The 20,592-nt window shown below is 41.0% G+C and overlaps 1 protein-coding gene across 1 annotated transcript; it reads left to right on the top strand.

Annotated features, from left to right (window-relative positions):
* Positions 1-5,541: 5,541 nt before the first annotated feature.
* Positions 5,542-12,941, top strand: CCNJ (cyclin J). The gene is made up of 5 exons (XM_074545013.1): positions 5,542-5,992; positions 7,720-7,930; positions 10,162-10,461; positions 10,554-10,713; positions 12,157-12,941. Exons 1-5 carry the CDS (start codon positions 5,924-5,926, stop codon positions 12,572-12,574), a joined length of 1,158 nt encoding a protein of 385 aa, XP_074401114.1. The 5' UTR covers positions 5,542-5,923; the 3' UTR covers positions 12,575-12,941.
* Positions 12,942-20,592: the final 7,651 nt, after the last annotated feature.

Raw genomic sequence — 20,592 nt, 5'->3', positions numbered from 1 at the left:
TTCTGAATAATGGATCAAGGAGTACAACACTTTGAATATACATTATCCCTGTGGGATTTGGCAGGATTTACCCCAGTCCCAAATCTGCTGAAATTTATCATTCTTCATATTTGGCCAGGTTTAAAAAAACCTGTTTGTTTGCTTTGTGGACACAGAGTAAACCATGCTGTGACCCTGGCAAACATCCTGGAGGGAGCACAACACAGACCAGCCAGCACTGCAGGGAAGCTGAAGGCTCCTACAGCGGCAAGATGAACAAGAGTCAACAATATGCTCTGGCACTGAAAAAGGCTGACAGCATTTGGCCTGTGTTAACTGAGCCATAGCTAAAAAGCAAAAAAAAAAAATTTTACCATTTTCTTATCATTCGCTGAACCATATCTAGAATAGTGCATCCAGTTTTGGGCCACCTTCCTCCTCCCAGTACAACGACGACACTGGACACTGACTAACTGGAGCAAATCCATCAGTGAGCCACCAAGATGGGGAGAGACTAGAGCACTTGCCCTTTGAACAGAAGCTCAGTGATCTGGGCTTGTTCAGCCCAGAGAAGAGACAGCCCCAAAACGACTTTGGAGTAGCCTTCCCTAACCTAAAAATCAGTGCTGCACTCTTCACATCTCTGCCCTACCTCTGTGCATGTAAATCCCAACAGATGAAACTAGCTTACCAAGCCCCCTGAACAGACAATAATTTTTGTTACTTTCACTAGCAGCAATTGGTTGTTCATTAGGAACAAACTGGAAGTGTGAAGTTTTCCACTTGTGCTGCGACTGAGATGGAACCCGACTAGGTAAGTACTTGAACAAGAAGCACCACAAAGTTAAGTGCCCCTGTCCCACATCTGCAGGCAGTTCTCCTCCTGGGGACCTCCAGCAGACAAAAGCATTAACTTTGTGATGCTCTGCCTGGGCTGGCTCCAAATATTATATTAAAAAAAAAAAATCTGTGATGAACCTCAAGTTTGAAATGAAAAGGAATAGGCGAGTTTGCCCTACTTAAATTCTGTGGATATAAGTAAATCAATACATTTGACAGGAACAACTGAGGATTCCTAACTGCTCTCCCCCATCCCTAAGCCAACTGCACGACAAATAACCTTTATTAAATTCCAGTCAAATGAGCTGCAGCCCTCCAAGCAGGAAGTACATTTGCTTTAGATGCAAAATTCCTCCATCTTTTTAGTTACTGACAACCAGGAGTGCAACTTACAGAAAAGAACAACCCCCCCAGTACAACTTATATCCACCAACACCCTTCCACTTACATGAATGTTTCCTTCATCCAACACATTATCAAAAACATATACATTCATCCTAATGCCAAATAAAACAGTCATGGGTGCACATTTTTATAATAGCTTTTCAGAAGATGGGAAAATATTTAAAGCTAAATTGTTCATTAAAATGCTTCATAAAAAGCATGTATTACTGAGGCCTGAGCATTCTCAGATGTTTTCTGTATTAATAGCCATATTAACAACTAAAGTCAACAGTTCCAAAGGATATTTACCAGCTCAGATCAAATCTATTAATCACATTTCAGTAGCTATTCTGGGAATTCAAATCCCCAGACAACTTTGAAAATCCTAACCACAGAGTACCTTTAGCATTCAACACAGGATTTACAGATACAACCCCAGAGTATTTTCTGTATGAGACTTCCTTCATTAATCCTTCTGAAGTGTTAAGACGTTCTACCAACATGGCACATTTCATCTACCACCATGCTGTAAAAGAGCTTTGTGAGCAATTACAGTCCTGTCTTCAGGGTGATTCATTCCCTTTAATTAAATGCCCTTGAAATAGTACTGCTATGAATGTCATCAGATGCAGCCTTTGCTTGAAAATAAGACCAAGGACAGAACAAAAGCAGAACTTTCTCAGCCCCAAGAAACTCAGGAACTAAGTCTGCATTTTTTTTTTTTGTTAAACTATTCTCAGTTCTACAAAACTGAGATTGCCTTACATTTTAATTCCAAAAACTAAATACTTCAGAAATGCCTTTTAAGGAATTATCACGTCTTTATTCAGATGAGAATGACCAAGGAGCAACAAAACAAAAGCAAGAACCAATAAACAAAGCCCGCAATTAACAGAGCAATTGAGCCATTATTTGTTTCCTTCAGTGCTATGTCACCCCAGAATTCAGCTTCCATCCTGGGTGCTGATTGTCTGTTGATTCATCTCATTCTGCCAGTCAAGATAAATCCAAACTTCAGAGATATATCTTATGGCAAGGGGCACAGAAGTGTCAGTCTTTAGAAACTTGTTCTCTGTGGCTGATGTACCATTAAAACGAAGAACAGTATACCAGAAACAGACCCTTTTATACTGGGAGGGGTAAATGGGTTCTAATGTGGTTTGCAGGATCAGAGCTTTTGCTGTACTTGGCAATTACTTTCAAGTTCTTAATTTGTATTTTAAAAGTCAAATTTCTTTTTTCATAGGCCAAGAACCATCAGAAGAAAACCAGGGGAGGAAAAAGCAGCTTAAACACATAAATACATGCATTAACTCCTGAGATACAGATCTAACCTCCCGGTAACTACAAAGAGAAGCCAGCTCACCCACCATGTCTGAAACCGTGTTAGGACTATAACCTGTGAATTACAGGTCCATAAATTGTAAGACTTCTGCAGCATCCTCTTCAGAAGATTCCACAAAAATGTTACAGGGATTTTAGCCCAGATTTCACAGGTTACATTCTAGCCTATTTTGGATGTACCTCGGGGTAATAATTTTTCTTGGTGAGTTCCAAGAATAACGGTATTTCCTGCTACTTGGCACCTTTTCAAAGCACAGACAGCAGCTCTCACAGCCAATTTCATTCCCCCCCTGAGACACACATATTTGCTTAGGTGATCCAGAGTCATTTACAGAAAGAGGATACCAATTTCAAAATGGTTCCATAACATTTAATTCTGCTGTTTTCTCAGGTTCTATATACTACACATACTTCATGCTTTCAGTTTCTTGCTAAGAAAATGTAACTCTGCCACTGAAAGTCACGTTTTAATATCCTCTGTTTATTCTAAGGACTTGCTGAGCTGGTTTTTGTTCTATCCTGACTTACATAGAGGGGACTAAGGTAGGAATACTTTAAAAACTGTACACAGCCTTGACAACTGCAAGTAGATGAAATCTGGACTGGCTAAAAAAACTCCACTGGTTAGTACACTTGGGATTGATTGTAAGGCATGTAGAGAAGCTGTATTAACCTATTCTCACTACAGTTGTGCTACTCCCATTCCCATTCAAACCTCAAAAGTGTGATCTTGCAAACTCTGAAAACAACCAGCCTCAGCTCAGCACTCCAAGATTATTCTCAAATCTTCCAGCTGGGGCTAAGGCATAAACTGAGGTCATAGAATACCAAGTTGGAAGGGGAGCTCCAGCATCATCTTGTCCAAACCTTCTTGGCAAAAGCAAGATGTCCCAACACCCTACTCCACCGAATCTTTAAAGTGTCCAACGCTGGGGAATCCTGCACTTCCCTGAGGAGATTATTCCAATGGCTGATTGTTAACAGCTGATAGGATGTAAGCTTCCTGCAGATAACCAGGCTGTACTTAAGTGCTCTGGCTTTTTCAATAGGATGGTTTTCTGAATGTCTCTAAGATTAGAAAAATGCAGGCCAGAAGCAATCCTGGCCTTGGGCAGGATGATGAAGCTCTTTCCAAACCTATGTTTTCATTGCGTGAAAAGCAGACAGATGTAACTGTTCACAAAACCAACAATTAACATAGATTGTAATGGGAAAAAGTATCTGAAATGGAGAGCTCCACAGCTCACTCCACCTTGCAGTGGCACTTAACAATGACATCATTGTTTTTCTTGATTATATATAAATGGAATAGTTCTCAGAGTACATAGCCTTATGAGGATGCTGTTTCCTAGCCAAGCCAATCAAGCATCTTAGAAATAAGCCAGCAAGCATCAGTATTTTTTCCATGCTTAACAGTTCAGCACCAGACTAATCCACAGAGTGCTTAAAAGCTCTAGGGGGAGGCAGCACTGCTAATAGCAGTAAGAAAAGGACCATCACTTCCCTCTTTGGGCCCATTGTAACAGGTTTTAGCATGTTGGTGTTTATTAGCCTTCTCTTCATGCAGACAACACATTTTTGAAGGCAATAAAGATGTTATAAAAGACAGTGTCCCCATTCAGAATCTGTTTTTGAGACTTATCCTTGAAACACACACTTTGGTATTACCTTTCTTCAAAAATGAACAATTTAAAAACAATATATCTGCCAATATAAAAGTTAGCTTGAGTGTGCATTTGCCTATAAAACAATGTACAGAAGTGAGACAAAAAGTCATTGGACCAGGAAAATACTAATTTGTCAATAGTCCGTAGATCTCAGATAGCTAATCTAAATAGTTAAAATATTTTTGTAATTATGCACCAAGCAAAATAACTCCAAACTTTTCTTGCTTTTTTCCTTCAGAAAATTATGTATTTTATAACGACATCTGTTATCAATGGAAACAGTCCAAAATTCTGTCCTCAAAAAGAAAAGCTTCCACCTATGAGCACACCTCCTCAGATGAAAGGGACTACTGTAGTCTATAAGGTTACCCATTGGACACAGGAACAGGCTTTTACAGCTCCCTCTACAGTCATTAAACTAGTTATGTCAAAAAGTTGGTTTCTATTTTCTTAATTAAAAGGAAAAAAATCATGTCTGAGCAAAGGTAGAAGCAAAAAATTAAATATATTCTCTCAACAAAAAAATTGCACCCAAAGCATTACTTCTCCATCACGTTGCATCACCTGTTGTACCAGGTTTTACAGTCTCATTAACTAGTTGCTTCAATATTTATAAATTCAAATATGTGAAGGTCTATAAAGCACTAAGTTTTATTTTGTAAGGTGCCTGTAGCGGGGGGTTACCGGGTAGTAGAAAGCAGCAAGGAAAAGGCTCTATTAGCCAGGGGCACGAGTGGGAGCTCTCGGACTCCAGCTGGAGGACACGTAGCCCTGGTGAGCGCTCAGCTGAGCGGCACCAGCTCCTGAAAGGGAGGATGCACGCTCCTGCAAACCTCCTCCGGGACTTCACCCGCGGGGAACCAAAGTCCGGGACTGGAGCCTCGGAGCTCGGAGGAGGCGTGTGCGCCCCGCACCGCTGCCGGGACAATGCGCTGCAGGGCAGGAGCTGAGCGAGGCGGTGCCACCGCCACGTGCTGAACCCTCACAGCTGAGCCAACGGGGAAAGAGCGGGGGGAAATGAGGGAAAGGGGAATAAGAGGACCAGAGAAAAAAAAAAAAAAAAAAAAAAAAAAGGTGCTATCCGGAGCTCCTGGGGGCCCACAGACAGTTGTGCTCCGGCCGGCTGAGCCCACTGCCCCGGCTGAGGGACCCCGGCCAGGCCGCCCCGCCCGCACCTTCCCCGGGCCCCGAGGCACCCGCCTCCGGCCCGCGCCTGCCGCCGCCGATTGGCGGCCAGGGGCGCTGTAAAGCGGCCGACGATTGGCAGCGGTGAGGGCCGCGCTGTAAGGCAGTCGGCGATTGGCAGGCGGGCGGGCCCGTGCGGGCGCTGCCCGGCTTTGTACACGCGCGGCCCTTTAACAATGGGCGCGGCGCGCGGCGCCGCGTGATGGCGGCGGAGCCCCGGGGCCGCCGCGCCGCGCTCGGGAGTCCCGGGCCGCGCCCCGCCGCCTCCCCCGCGGCCGCCGCCACTACCTCCGCGACCCCCTCGCCCGGCCGTGCCCCGCGGCGGGAGGGGGCGGCTTAACGAGCCGCACTTGTGCCCCGCATGGCGGCTAGCTGGGCTGGGGGGCCGGGGGTGCCCCGCGGCAGCTGATCGCGGTTAGCCGGGGGCGAGCCAGAAAGGGGCGAGGGTGGCGCTGCCTGTCCCGCCCTCAGCGAGTGCCGCTTCCTCCCCGGTGCCTGGGCCCGGGCGCCGCGCCGCGCCGCCGATGGAGCTGGAGGCGCAGTGGTGGACAGGACAGCTGGCGGCCGACATCCACCAAGCGCTTCGATACAAGGTACCGCGGGGGGAGCCGGGCTGGGGGCGGCCCCGGCGTCTTTGTGAGGCAGCGGGCGGAGGGCGCGCCTGCGGCGGCCGCGCTCGGCGGAATTGGCTTTGTGAACTCGGAGCTCGCCGAGTCGTCCCGCCGTGGGCGCCGGGGCCGTCTGTCCGTCTGTCCGCGGCCGTGACAGCTGATCCGAGCGGCCGGACTGTGCTCCCGCTGCTCCCCGGATACGGCAAGGGCTCACGGTGCGCCCGGTGCCGGTCTTGAGACGTTTGCAAGGTTTAAACTGGGCAGAAAGCATTGTGGTGTTATTGGAGAAAAAAAAAAAAAAAACAACAACAAAAAAATCTACTAGCCAAACAAAAACCCAGCGAAAGAAACGCTGGCAGCGTTAACAGTAGAGGGTTAAGGTAATTGCTTAGAAGTTGCTTCGATTGTTTCGGAGTTGTTCTTCGGGAGTGTTTTGATAAAGCACCTCTTAACACCTGGGCTAAAAACCGTTTACAATGACCGAACCTGCTAAAACAGCGCTTTTGTTGCTTGATGATACTCGATGAGCGGGTTACTTTTCCCGGAGTCTTGATTGCTTTACTCTTTTTCCGGTGATGGAGGGAAATAAAGGAAGGACAGGATCATTTATTTGCTACCAGATTATCTTTACTGAAGCTAAGTTGGTGCTGTGAGAAGTGAATTATAAAGCTTAGTAGGTGAGAAGTTTGTTTGTGGGCTTTTGTTCCACTTCAATAGCACGTTTCAAAACTTTGGATTTAAATTAAAACTTTGAAAAATTTGTGACTCCATTGCAGCTTGATGTCATTAAGTGAAGTTAATCAAGATAATTTTCGCTGGAAATGTTCTCCAAATCCTACTTGAACACAGCGTGTGGGTGCACAGTCCATATCGTAAATTTTTTCATAATAAAGGGGACAGAGTACAGCACTGCTGTTCTGCTGCATACATGAAGAGGTACTGGCTACTCGGCAAGAGCCTGGCCGGTTTTTTTTTTACCAGTCCAAATTTTGTATTCAAAATAGATCATGGCACAGATTTTCTCAAATGTGGTGTTTCTAGGACCTTTGTTTTGAGGGGTCCTCCCCCCAAGTCTGAGACCCTGTGAGCTGAGGTGCCTTAGAGCACTGCAGGCAGTGTCAGTGTGCCATCGGTCACATCGGGTCAGTGCTTTAACGTGCTCGAGGCCAGTGTTGGTTCAGGCACACCCGCTCCCCTTCCTGAGCTTCAGCTGGCTGTTAGTGGTCCTTTCCTGGAGGCATCGGCAGGAGATTTGGCAGCTCTAGAACATGCAAACACTGAAGTGCAAAGTCTGGTTGCCCAGATCGAGCCGTAGCAAGAGAGGGGTTGAGTTAACTATTGAACTTTGCATTGAAGCAGCTGAGGAATACTTGCATGCCCTTCCCTTGTACAGCCTTTGCGGCAGAGACAATACAACAGACATGGTAAAAGCTGAGGTCACTCTGGCTGACTGCCCAAATGAAAGATGTTAAATTTTAGTTTGTTAATATTGTTCAGAAACAAAGTATTTTTTAGTTGTTCTGTAATACAACAAATAGATATTTTTTTTTTTGCTGAAAAGGAATTCTGAAATTGAGAACAGAGGGAAGAAGGGAGAAATCCTTTGAAACTTCTGTTATTATAAATATTAAAATATCAGCTGTATTAATCTGATACCACTTCAAACTAAATCATGATTTTAATAAAATTACCTGCTGCTGTTCACCTAGGAGCTAAAGCTGCCCTCTTACAAAGGCCAGTCTCCCCAGTTACACCTGAGAAGATACTTTGCAGACCTGATTGCCATTGTGAGCAACCGCTTCAGGCTGTGTCCTGCTGCGCGCCACCTGGCTGTGTACCTGCTGGACCTCTTCATGGACCGCTACGACATCTCCACACAGCAGCTGCACGTGGTTGCTCTGTCCTGTTTACTTTTGGCAAGTAAGTATGTGGCACCAAACTTTAACTAGACTGATCGATTCTACTGCCAAATGCAGAGCGTGTCTGGGTGGGATGGAGCAGGTGGAGGAAACCAAGTGGTTATATAAATGATATAAAGTGGATATATAAATGATAAGCAGTGCATATCGGTTTGGCCCAGTTGATAGAACATTTCTTTAGACTTGTTTTGATTTCTGTTGGCACCTGATGAAACTGAGGGTGGGAAAAAACAAGCTGAGATTAAAAACGAATGTTTATATTTGTAAACAAATTATTCTAATGTGAACTTAAGACATGTGTTGTAGAAACAGAAACCCCTAGAAAGACAGTCTGCCTCAAAATAAGTCTGTCCTGTGCTGGAAATGAGAAATTTGCCTATCTGTGATAAAGAAAGAAATTAAATAAACCATGTGTAGACTGCACTGCATTCTTCTGATTGTGCTGTGTAGTTCTAGAATACTCCAGATTTTTGTAAATGGCGATGTTAATTATAAACAGTGCTGCTTATATTGACATCAGATTCTTGTGGTGTGTATCCACCTTTCAACATTCGGGGACCCCTTTTCAGTATCCCTGAAAAAATAAGGGTGCCCTTTGCTGGGAAACCTGCTGGCACTTGGTCACAGGCAAATAGAAGTCAGAGAAAATGGTCCTGGCAGCAGAACTAACTGCTGGTTCAGTTTCTGCTGGTCTGTTTCTCTGAATCTCTTCTCATTTTTCCCAGTAAGGGCTCTAGGCCCTCTTTGCTACAAAACTGGAGTGCGGTGGTATTGGACAGATTTCATCTTTCACTGCATCCCAAGTCCACCAATACAGCTATTCAGCAGAGCAGTTAAACCAGAAAAGGGTTATTCCATGTTCTTCTGAGGGCAGACTTTGACTAGGTGCCACCAGCTAGTAATCTTCTCTTGGCAAAGGGTGTCGTGCTGAGTCTGAAAACATTGCCTCAGAAACCACTGTAATCCATTTAGGAAAATGGATTGGCTTTGAACTAATGCCGGATTTTCAAATTAAATTCATGTTCTGAAGAGAATTTTTTTTTGGTTTTAAACAAACCTCTGCCATAGTTCATGGCAAGCTGCAAGTAGAGATCTAAAAGCCTGGAGAAGCTGTGTATGGATTGGTTGAGAGAGAAGCAAAATGCTGTTTTAAACTTTTGCCCTGTGTGGCTCAAACAAGCAGTTTAATCAGTGGTGTAATAAGTTATGACACTGTGATATATCTGATAAGGTTAAAGAAGTAATAAGAGGAATTATTATGTGACTCCTGAAGTTTTATTTCTGTAATTACTGGAGTATGGGAAACAAAAACTAACACACTGGCACCAGTATTGGATTAAGTCCTATATAAGTACCTCCACTATTGAAAAAAGTAAATGTTCATGTATGTTCACTCCTGCAAAACTCAAAGAATGTGCATTTACAACCTATCACGTAGCACTGAATAGAGAGTGTAAGATGGAAAGAATTTGCAATGAAATTGAAACAGCACAACCATATGGCAAACTGTATGGAAATGTGACACTTGTTTCTCTTATTAATGGGTTTTCTACATACACAGTTTTGCTTTAGGCTAAAACATACAGGCCTGACAAGTTGAAAGTCCAAGGAAGGTTGCAACAGTTTATGTGGCAGAGGAGGTTTTCAGATGCACGTTGCTGAACTCCACTTGTTTGCCAGATCTCAAGTACAAAACTGCACCTACCATTGCAGGCATTAAAAGCAGCCAGGTTGGCTGGAGCTCTAGCTATGCTCTAATGAGTTTTAGACATAAAAAGGGTGTGCAGGGGTGGGAGGGTGATTAAAGCCAAATGCTCTTGTGGTGTGTTTGCCAAGTCACATCAAAGTGGTATTTCATTGATGGTGGGGACACATTATACAATAATTGGGTGACAAAAGCTTGCATATGTAGTGTCAGTGATGTCCTAATATTCTGCTCTTGGCAGCTGGCTTCTGTGTGCCAGCATGGGAAAATCAACAGGAAACATGGCACTGCACTATATCCTACACAGTGTTTGACATTATCTGCTGAAATTTAGCCCATTTTAGTACATACCCCTTTTTGTCTCTAATAACATAGTCTATTCGAGCTTTGCATCTGCAGGAAAGTCTCTCAAGCTTGTTTGACATAGTAGAATTGAAATATGACCAACAAGACATTAGCTGTAATCCATTTAATAGTGAATATGTGCTAAACCTTTTTTTTTCCCTCCTCTTTCTGTTCACCTGAAGGTAAATTTGAAGAAAAGGAAGACAGTGTTCCCAAACTTGAACAGCTGAACAGCTTGGGTTGTATGACTAACATGAATTTGGTACTCACAAAACAGAATTTGCTTCATATGGAGTTGTTGTTGCTGGAAACGTTTCAGTGGAATCTGTGCCTTCCAACTGCTGCTCATTTCATCGACTATTATCTTTCTATTGCTGTCCATGAGACTGATCTTCATGATGGCTGGCCAATGGTTTGCTTAGAGAAGACTAAGTTATACATGGCAAAATATGCTGATTACTTTCTGGAAGTATCATTGCAAGGTGAGTTACAGATTTCAGATAATGACTTCTTTGTTGTCTTGACAGACAATATCAAACTTCAATGATTTTTTTTTCTTATTCCTTCTTTCTAGATCATGAATTTTTAAATTATGCCCCTTCTTTAGTTGCTACTGCATGTGTAGCTTCTTCAAGGATTATCCTGCGTCTGTCACCCGCATGGCCCACGCGGCTGCATCACCTCACTGCCTACTCCTGGGACTTCCTGGTGCCGTGTATTGAGCGACTCCTAATGTGAGTTAACACCAGTGGCTTTTTTAAGCCCATCTCTGTATCTGTTGTTATGCTTAATTGCTGCCAGCAGTGCAATTATATTTCTTTAAAAATTTCCGTTCCTCTGTTCTAAAAATACTTGTGTATAAGTTTGGTACATATTTTTAGGCAATAACTGTTTTGCTCTTTCCAAAAGAGAAAACTTTATCAGATCTAATCTCATTCTTGATCTTTTAACAAATAAACTTCTGCCTTGCATTTCCACTGAACATCTGGGATGCTTTGAGCATCTTCAATAGCTTGTTCCCAATCTCTGTAGTCTGATCTGAGAGCAAAGAGATAGTGAAGAGTGCCAAAGGCAAAGGAGCCTATGACTGTATGCCTTGGAAGTTCAAGGCATGCTCCAAAGAGATGATAGATCAAACCTGCAGACTATTTGGGTGACCAGCTTTGGCAGGAGGAGATAACCACGAGTTTATATCTATTCTTGCTGTATCCATTTTTGCATTACAGCTGACATAAGATAAAAATTCCAATGAATGCCAAATGAACCTTCCCGGGTAGGCATGTTACACAATCTGCTTTCCCTCTACAGAAATTTGCTGTTACCCAAGTCTAACATAGCTGTGATCAGAAGATGCACAGCTGTATCTGCAAGAACCACATCAGCCTTAGAAATGTGACATTATCACCCTTGATGACCTCTGTTGGCTTCACTTATGTGTATAATGAAAGGAGTAGTACCTAAGCATGCAAGTGCTGTTGCAAAAGTATTTTCAGTATTGCTCTGGAACAGAGGGAGGGCACCATCAGAAAGTTAGTAATGAAATGTGTAGGTGGCATCTGCTTAACCTCAGCATAGAATTGAGAAAGAGAGTATGTCTAGATACATTTCAGACAGTTGTAAATCAAAGGGAATTCAGATGAGCCATACTGGATAGGGTAGAAAAAAGGTGAGACAAAGGAAAAAAAATGAAGTGGTTTTGCTCTCTAGAACAGGATCTAATACTATATGAATATGATCTTTAAGTACTGTAATGTAGATACTGCAAATCTTTCTGGTATCTTTCCTTTAGGAACCTTATATGCTGTTTAATTTAAATTAGGTAGAAGCAGCCAGTTCAGGTTCTGGTAATCCAGCAATTTGTTGGCCAATGTAAGTACAATAGCAAACTTCACTGCACTGTGATTCTAGATCCCACTCTCTTGCCTGTATTGTACTTGGCTTTTATCTGTGTTTTTTATTGCTGTACAATGAAGTGAAATGCTGGAAAGAGTGTGTACCCTAACCACATTTGGAAACCTTAGGTGATTTTAAAGGGTAGCTAAAACTAATTTTTTTTTTTTTAAAGTTTTGGAAGCTGTCAGATACTTGCATCATTTTTTAGAGTGCTCTTAAAGTTAACTCAAAGGAGTTAAAATTACATGAATATCTATTTTGATGTATTTTGTCTTTTGTTTTAGTGCGCATGATAACGACGTGAAGGAAGCAAACAAGCAGAAAGGACAACAGGCTCAGTCTGCCCAGCACGCCATGTTTCAGCCCCCAGCTCCCAGTGGCCAGCAGGCCAATGCTCAGCAGCACCAGCACGTCCCACAGTACCTGCAGGCTCACCAGTCCTCCTTGCAGTTCCACCACCCAGCAGCACAGCAGCAGAGCTGCCAGCAGATACTGTCATCCACTCACACAGCCTCGTACGCGCTGCAGAGCTGCCCTGCTGCCCTGCAGAGCAGCGCTCAGGCCCGAGGCCACGCGCACACGGGCGCTGCCGTGTCCCTGGCTGTGCCGCTGGACGTGAAGCCGTGCATAAGTGTCTCCTACAACCGCACGTACCAAGTGAACGGACGATATTCCTGCATTACTCCCTGCTTTGAGAGGTGATAAGTACAAATTGCTTTTGTGCTTGTTTGTTTTTTTGGGGCAGAGAGTTGTGTGGAAAACGGTTTCATTTTTGTTAAACCTCAAAGTTGGAGGGCAAAAAATTGAATTAAAAAAGGTGTCTTCCCAGGAAAGAAAGCAACTGGACTGGCAACCGGTACCACAGCTCAAATAACAGCCTGCAAAAAGTTAGCACACAGACCATCCTCTGAAAAAGAATCTGTATGCTTGGGGATAATGCCTTCTTCCTCTGACACTCAGAATATTCTGCTTCTAATGTGTGTCTGTGAAATACTACTCAAAAAAAAAACCAGCTGTGGACTAACTACAGACTTATCTTTTAATGAAGGAGATATGCAGTATTATTTTGAGACATTTATGTCATCCCACCGTACAGTATTAACACTTACTTTATACTTACTGAAACTTAAGAATCCACTGAATGCCAGACTTCTACAGGTACATGGAGATCACAGGAAGAAACAAATCTCATGTGGCCAACTCCATCATCTTGCCCCTTTTTCACCACTGGTGTTGGTTATTAGGCTAACACACGTGAATTAACTGGTATTTTGGCTAGTTTTTTCAGTTTTGTACCTTACAGGACAGACAGTATATTTTTGCCTCTTTTATCCTCCCTGTCTTTTTTGTGTTTAAAGTAACTCTTTCATACTAACTCAGGGACTTTTCTACTCGTTACTCTGTGCTGCTGGTTTGTACACTAATTGGATTTAACTCGGGGAAGGAAGGCAGAGGGGGAAGAGACTATAGCAAGTGGAGTGGCTTTTCTTCAGGGCATCTATGCAGAGTACCAAAGGGATATGTTAGTGCTCACAGAATGTAGATGTGAACTACTGCCCAGCAGTGTGATAATTGAAGAAAAGAGAAAGTTTCAACTGAACTTGTACTGTACCAGAACTACTACAGTGGCTGTGATTCCTCTTTGTACACACACACAAACACAGGAATACTATTAACCAACAGAAAGCATCCTCCAGTTGTACTGACAGTACCATTCCTACAGAAAAAGTACACTTAAATGCTGATAGAAATCCAGTTCTGTCACGTTTATAGTGGAGGGAAATTCTCAGGTAATAAAGGGGCAACTTTTTCTTCTACTATTTGGGAGTTCCAGAAGAAGATGTAGAGATTTGCTCTTCCAAGTGGGTGGATCAAAAATATTTAGCAGAGTGAACTCCTTCAGCACAAGTAAGGTGCTAATAATATGACTTTATGGAATTACACTGTCTCCTGTGGAGTGGATAGTCTGAGGGTAGAAAGCTTCACTCATCCACCTCTTGGATGAAAATTATGGTAGAGATATTAACAGAGATGGTTTTTGGGGTCCTTTTGTGTGTTTGTTGGGTTTTTTTTTACGGGGGTGTTTTGTTTTTTCTTTAAATACAAGAAGATATCATACTTTCTCCTGTGGTAGAATGTGGGAGGAAGTGGTATGAATAACAGGATTCTTACTGCTTTGAAATATCTTTATAGTATGTGGGCTTAAGGCTTTTTTTGGTAGTTTCATTTGTTTTTTCACCATCTTCTTCCCTGTCTTAGTGGCAGCACTTAAAGTTGTGTTCCATCAAATGACACTGAATTATTGTGAATCTTACAGAAACTGTTTTGAAAGCAGGGGCAATTAAATTACATTATCAATATGAAGATGAAAGCTTTATCACCACAATGTTCAGAATGGAGGAGGACAGCTGTGTTCATTCTTTCTAGAGCTAAATTATAACATGCTACAAAAAACCTATTTATTGCTGAGGAGAAGAAATCCTCTTTCTCTTGTTTTGTCTTAAATTCCAATTTCTGTTGTGGGCTTTTGTAGCATAGATGTGCAAGTCAAGAAGAATAGGAGGATGAATGGGAAAGATGACCCTCTCCCTTTTATCTTAGAGAATCAACTTTGAAATAGACATAGTGTGGTCAATTCCTTATTAAAATGAAAGTTGGTTTGGTTTTTTCATCTCCTCTCTTCATCTCTTAATGAATATTTCCCTGTGTCTGAGAGTAGCGTTAAGTAGAGACTTTCCACCTTATAAGATGCCATGCTTTTCACTCAGCACTGTTACCCATTTTAGAGGGAAATGGACTTCTTTCTGCTGGTTTCATTTTGTTGCAATGCTGTATCCAAGTCCTCAGTGTTCTAACTACCTCTGATGCTATGAATGTACAGTCTTGTAATAGACCATGACTTGAAATAACAGCAGATGCCTGTAGCAATTTTTTTCTGTAAAATCTTCAAATCATTTAACTTGTCATCTTTTTTTGTGACACAGCAGTATAGGCTCTTCTTTTTTGGGGTATTAGTAAATTTATCCCATAGGCATTTGATATATAAAAATTTAACTAATACTTAACACTGGAATTATAATGGGTGGGGGGCTTTTTCACTTAGTTAATACCACAGCTTTACATTTAATAGGGTATTTTTTATTTGACTATTTTAAGGCATTAGGTCAATTGTAAAAAGATCCACTACATACTGTTTTAATTTATTACTTAGTCTGAGTTTTTTTTTCTGACACTACAGCTGCATCATGACTACAGAGAAAATGTACACTGAACAGTTTCAATCTATATTATTTAAAAGGGCTTTATCAGTGTACATTAAAATACACTGTTCTTACTATCAGAACCAAAATGTGTTTTTTATGGCATAAATAAGAATGGTGCTTCTAAATGCAAAATGTCCAAAACAATGGAATCTTTGTGAGTGCTATGCATTCAACTTATTTTTTAAAATAAAACTAGTTTTGAGTAAGAAGGCTCCAGTGTGTGTTATGCTTTGTATTGTGTTTTATAAAAGCATGTAAACTGTCTTGCCCTGTGTAGCTGGCTGAAGCTGTAAGGACTTTTTCTCTCCCTCCCCCCTTGTTTTCTGTGACATATCATAAGCTTCATGAACACTCAGGCTTCACAATTGAAAAAAAAGTAGGAAGGAAATCGTGCAGGAAGAGCTTTAAAACTAATTGCAGCCACAGCATATGCTAAATATTGTACACTTCAACAATGAGTCTAGTACACAGCTGTAACAAAGAAATAAAGAACAAAAGAACTCGAGTAGCTCAAGAGCCAGCGGAGGGAATTCATTTTGTTCTCATGCAAAAAAGCAACCATTAATGCTGGCAATCTCAGATTTCTAATACTAGAAATCATTTAGGAGATGTGGCAATAGCCTCTTGTCAAGAGCCACAAGCACTTGTGTTATTTACAATAGCTGTGAAGGGTCAGTCATGCTGCAGGCACTGTAGAATCACATGATGTATCCTAGCACAGATATTTTTGATTGTTTTGAACTTCTGATAACTGCTGCTTGCTAGAAATAGTTCTGTTTCTTTCTAACACTGTGCACACTGTATATTTGTAGCAAGGCTGACTCACAAAAATTAATAAGCTTGCTTAAAATCTAATTTGTCTAAAGTTAAAAAATGAAATTATGAGGCCTCTTAACTTTCACCCATCCATTTAGGAATAAACCACTGATAGTGAAAACATTTCTGGAGGATCTAGGGCCAGAGGGAGAGCAAGCTGTACTCCATCCCTGTAAGAAACAAAGGCAATGCTCTAATACAATGATAGCATGCATATTACATGGATACTTTGATCTGGGAAGTTTTGTCCTCACTCTTAAGGCAGCAAAAGTCAAGTCTGTCTAGACTGTGGCCTTGAAATCTCAAATTTTTTTTTTTTTTTTTACGGTAATTACAAAATAGGAACTACCCATGACATTTCTGAGTCTCCTAACAACTACAAGGATTGCCAAATACTTTTCAACATTTCAGTAGAAGTCTCAGCTTCAGATTTGAAATTGCAAGTCCAGCTATTTTTGTGTTTGTACGTAACAAGAAAAGCCTTATCTCTGCTTCCCATGACCCAGGTTCATTATTTACTTTAAATGTGAGGCTATTTACGGTCTTCCAGCATTGCAAATTTAGCTTAAAATCTGAATTTTAAAGTCAACATTTTAGTGACTGACACATCACCAGAAATAAAAACTTTTTCCAACTCTAATACTGTGGTTAAAATATATATAAGCCAGAAAGTAATGTAGCATATTCCTGCAATAATTTATTGACTCTGCATTCTGAATGTTCACAGGAACAAAACTCTTGTGAGTAGATAAGGCCTTATCTGAGTGAGTGCAAGTGCCCAGTTGGTCATCCTGTATTAAAAAGGTGGTCAACAGCAATTTTTTGAAACACCAAGTAAAGCAGCAATAACAAAACACACACTGTTTTTAGTCTCCATCTCAGTGATAGTTTAGAAGTTAGGGCACAAGTACAATTGTGAAGCTTACTTTAGACTGTTTGCTCTTCCCTGGAATTAAAGGTAATGTAAGAAATTTCTCTAACTTCAATAAACAAGGCATGCATTCTGACAAAGGAAAGCATTGGCTACTGGACATTGAAAACAAAAACCCCAAACCAAACAATGTGTAACTGCATAATTATTTTCTCCTTAAACTCCTTCTTCTATGCACCCTCAGGTATCTAGATATCTTTATCATCTTGAAGAAAACAAAGAAAATATGTAAAGCATTGCCTAGAAACTTAGAAAATTAAAACATAAAATTGAATAGAAGTAATTGAAAATTATTGTATGCACAGTTACACTATGGGTATTTCAGTACTCAAGCTCACCAGACTGGGAACTTTAAAACACTTGCCCTCCCTTCAGTCTGACCTACAGATTTATTAATGAGGCTCCATGCAGAGGAGGACAGATTGTCAATCTGCCTGTTGTTAACATGATGTCATGAAAGATTTTGCCAAATGGTGTTCTGCTTTACCCTCTCCAACAACTATCAGATATGTTACTTAGAGTTCTCTATTTATTTGTTTATTTTAAGAACACAAAGAGCAGCAAGGCTTTGCTAAGTGCTTCTGTATGCTTGGATGGACAGATTTTGCAGGAGGATGGATGACACTGCAGACAGCACTGCTGCAGATCTCCAGAGGTGTAGAAATTCTTCAGAAATACCACAAAGCCTGAGTTTCCAGGCAAAGTGCCTGTATTTTGGAGAGCAGTTCTGTGCTCCTGACTTGCATCCCATCTCAGCCCTTATCTTAGCTCCTGTTTGCTGTGGTGCAGTAAGGACAATCTCCCAAGGGCTTCAATATTCCATTCTCTTTTAGCAGAGATTATGAATACCTTGAAGACTATCTGCACTGACAGATGAAGGAGTAGGTGTGTGGCCACACATCCAAAAACAGCTGAATGGCAAATGGGAAAAGTGGATAAGGCCCTACTGGGCAAGGGGTTCTCTAACTGGTAGGAAAGTCCCCTTCAGACTTCTGTGCCTGGGTTTGGGTTATGTGCTCCAAAGGGATCCTCCCACCACGCAGAGGTGGTTGTAAGACTCCTTTGGGTGTTCCTTGTAAAGTATCCTCAGGCTTGGGAGAGCTGGTTGCTAAAAAGGCAGCAAGCATGCCAGCACTACACCTACAAGAGACCATCAAGAATTTTTTCCACTTCCTTGATCAGCCAGACTGTGACAACACAAAACTAGCTTGGAAGCACTTCCATTGCCACTTTCTCCTGGAAAAAACTGCCTGTTTTGTTTGTTTCCATAAGCCATCCCTGTTTATATGTTCCTGTTTATACTTGATATTAGTACATGCCTTGGGTTTTTTTAACAGGAAACCATCCTATCACCACATTCTTAAATTCTCCCCATTCACAATGCAGTCAGTATTCTGGAGAGGATAAAAAAGTATCAAACTGCTCATAACATCCCCTTGCAATACAGCCCCACTAAGAGATTCCAAAAGAATTTTTCTGGAGTTAGTACAAATGCAATTTTCCCTCCTATATCAACACAAAATGGGTAACAGAAATTATGTGTACTTCCATGAGAAAAGAAATTAAAAACACTATTTAGCTTCCTTACATACTTGCAGTAATATAAAACAGATTTAAAGAAGCATTTTCTTCTACAACCTTTTGCAAGTTGTTCTCTTTCCTTTGGAAAAAAGGTGCAGGACAACTCTGAATAAATCTAAGTCTTTCATATGTCAAAAGAATAATTACAGCAAAAATCATAGCTGTCTCAAATATTCCTTTAGGTTGAAAAAACAGGATTAAAGACATTAACTACCATAAGTATTTCGTTTTACCTCACTTACAATTGCAGTGACTGCATTGACAAATTGAAAAAAGTGGTATTGCTTAAAAGAAGATTCTAAGACTAAACAGCAGAGGGATGCAAAATAATAAAATAAAGAAAAAATTGTGTTCTTATTCATCTTGTCATTATTATTAAAAAAAAAAAAGCCAAGATGATTAACTAGAACTGAAAGGCTATATATTTAAATCAAAATTAACTAGAACAAATTATCACAGCTTTCAATGAGGGCAAGAGCTTAGCAGGATTTTCAAGAGATTAAGCCCTTACATAGCTAATGAAATCATTCAGGATTTAAGCCAAATACTAATGGAGGTAAGGAAGAAATATCTCTTAATGCAAATTAGTCAATAGGGTCTATGATGGGATTTCTTGCACCTTCCACTCAGTAAATCTGATTAAATGCAGAAAGAGGAGCACTTTCCTAGACTTGATACAGTTACTTTTCAGTACAATTTTGTGGTATAATAGATGTGTATATACTCAGTTCTGCTGAGCCCTGCATGTGCTGTATGCTTTCCCAGGCACAGAAATAAAGATGTGCAAACATTTATTGAATTAAAGACTTAGCTCTAAAACACAAAAGCACATATCCTTGAAAAAACACCTTTAGGAATTGTGATAAAATTACATTTTACTGGTTCAGCTTCCACAGCCACTACTAGCAAGTTGTCAATTACAGTATTAAATTGTCAGTCAAAGAGTGGGACTTGATGATCCTTGTGGGTCCCTTCCAGCTCAGAATGTTTGGGGAATCTGTGAAATTCACAAATTCTGCTTTTTTTACTGGATGCTGAAATAACTTATTTGAGACCAACATTCAATAGCTCTTGTGGCACATTCAACACTTTTAATACAGTTCATGACTAAAACTCTTTCCTCCTTTGTTAAACCACAAGTTATTATTTACTCTATTTGGAAATTGTGCTTTACATTTCTTTTAGAAATACATCTTCTTTGAAGAACTATTTCTTTCAGTATCCTATGAACTAGAACAGACAAATTACTTTGATTTGTAACTTCAAAGCCTAGCTACAGAGGAAAATTATGTAGGTAAATAATATTACGTGCTCCAAGGCATTAGGAAATAAATGTCTAATTCAAGGTGTATCCAAGTAAAACTTGTGGTATAGGCACATGAAATCCACTACAATTAATTATTTATATCTTCCTCAAAGGATTCTACTTGCTAAGTTCTGTAAAAGGACACCAACACTTGACAACAAGAACAGTAGTGGACTTTTCCCAGGAGGACAAATTATCTTGGGAAACACTCTTCTAGTCTCAGAGAAGTGGAAGAGGTACCTTGCAATAATGCACTTAAACACTGACAATCTCAGGAACTTGTAAAATTAAATGGACTTGGCAGTCTTTTCCAACCTACACCATTCTATGGTTCTATTCTATCATGTTAAGACATTTAGTATTCTGCAATTCACTTTCCATGCCCCTATTCAAGTTGAAAAAGTTATTTAAAATTTACTTCAATAAAAGGATTTTAAAACAGCCTATTAAACATTTTATTTCAAACAGCCATATTCGAAATACCCGTTAAATAAATTTTTTATTCCCAACTTCCTACTGTGTATATGCTCAAGACAGTCATCAGCTATGGCTGAACACAGAGTCTGGAGCTTGAATAGACTAAAATCCAAATATTGTGACTGAACTTTCTATTCTTCTTGGAATTCCTTGTGTTGCTCAGACAAACTTAATTTCAGTTCCTCCTTGAGCCTCCATGAGGGAAATATGCCAGCACCTTTCACTGTAGTCACAAATCAGACAAAGAAATGCTTCTTAAAAAGGTTTTGGGAAAAGCCTTTTTTGGAATCATGCTAGAAAAGTAGGGAGCTGTCTTCATACCAGCTCCAAGGATACAGAGCCACCA

Source organism: Zonotrichia albicollis, chromosome 7 (genome assembly GCF_047830755.1).
Source record: "Zonotrichia albicollis isolate bZonAlb1 chromosome 7, bZonAlb1.hap1, whole genome shotgun sequence".
Lineage (NCBI taxonomy): Eukaryota > Metazoa > Chordata > Aves > Passeriformes > Passerellidae > Zonotrichia > Zonotrichia albicollis.
The sequence above is the reverse complement of the archived record's forward strand: the minus strand, read 5'-3'. Positions and strand labels throughout refer to the sequence as shown.

Excerpts from the sequence above, each read along its gene's own strand:
- CCNJ (XM_074545013.1), top strand. The coding sequence starts at position 5,924 with ATGGAGCTGGAGGCGCAGTGGTGGACAGGACAGCTGGCGGCCGACATC. Across the intron at positions 7,931-10,161 it reads GTCCTGTTTACTTTTGGCAA|GTAAATTTGAAGAAAAGGAA; the intron begins GTAAGTATGTGG and ends GTTCACCTGAAG. Across the intron at positions 10,462-10,553 it reads TCTGGAAGTATCATTGCAAG|ATCATGAATTTTTAAATTAT; the intron begins GTGAGTTACAGA and ends CCTTCTTTCTAG.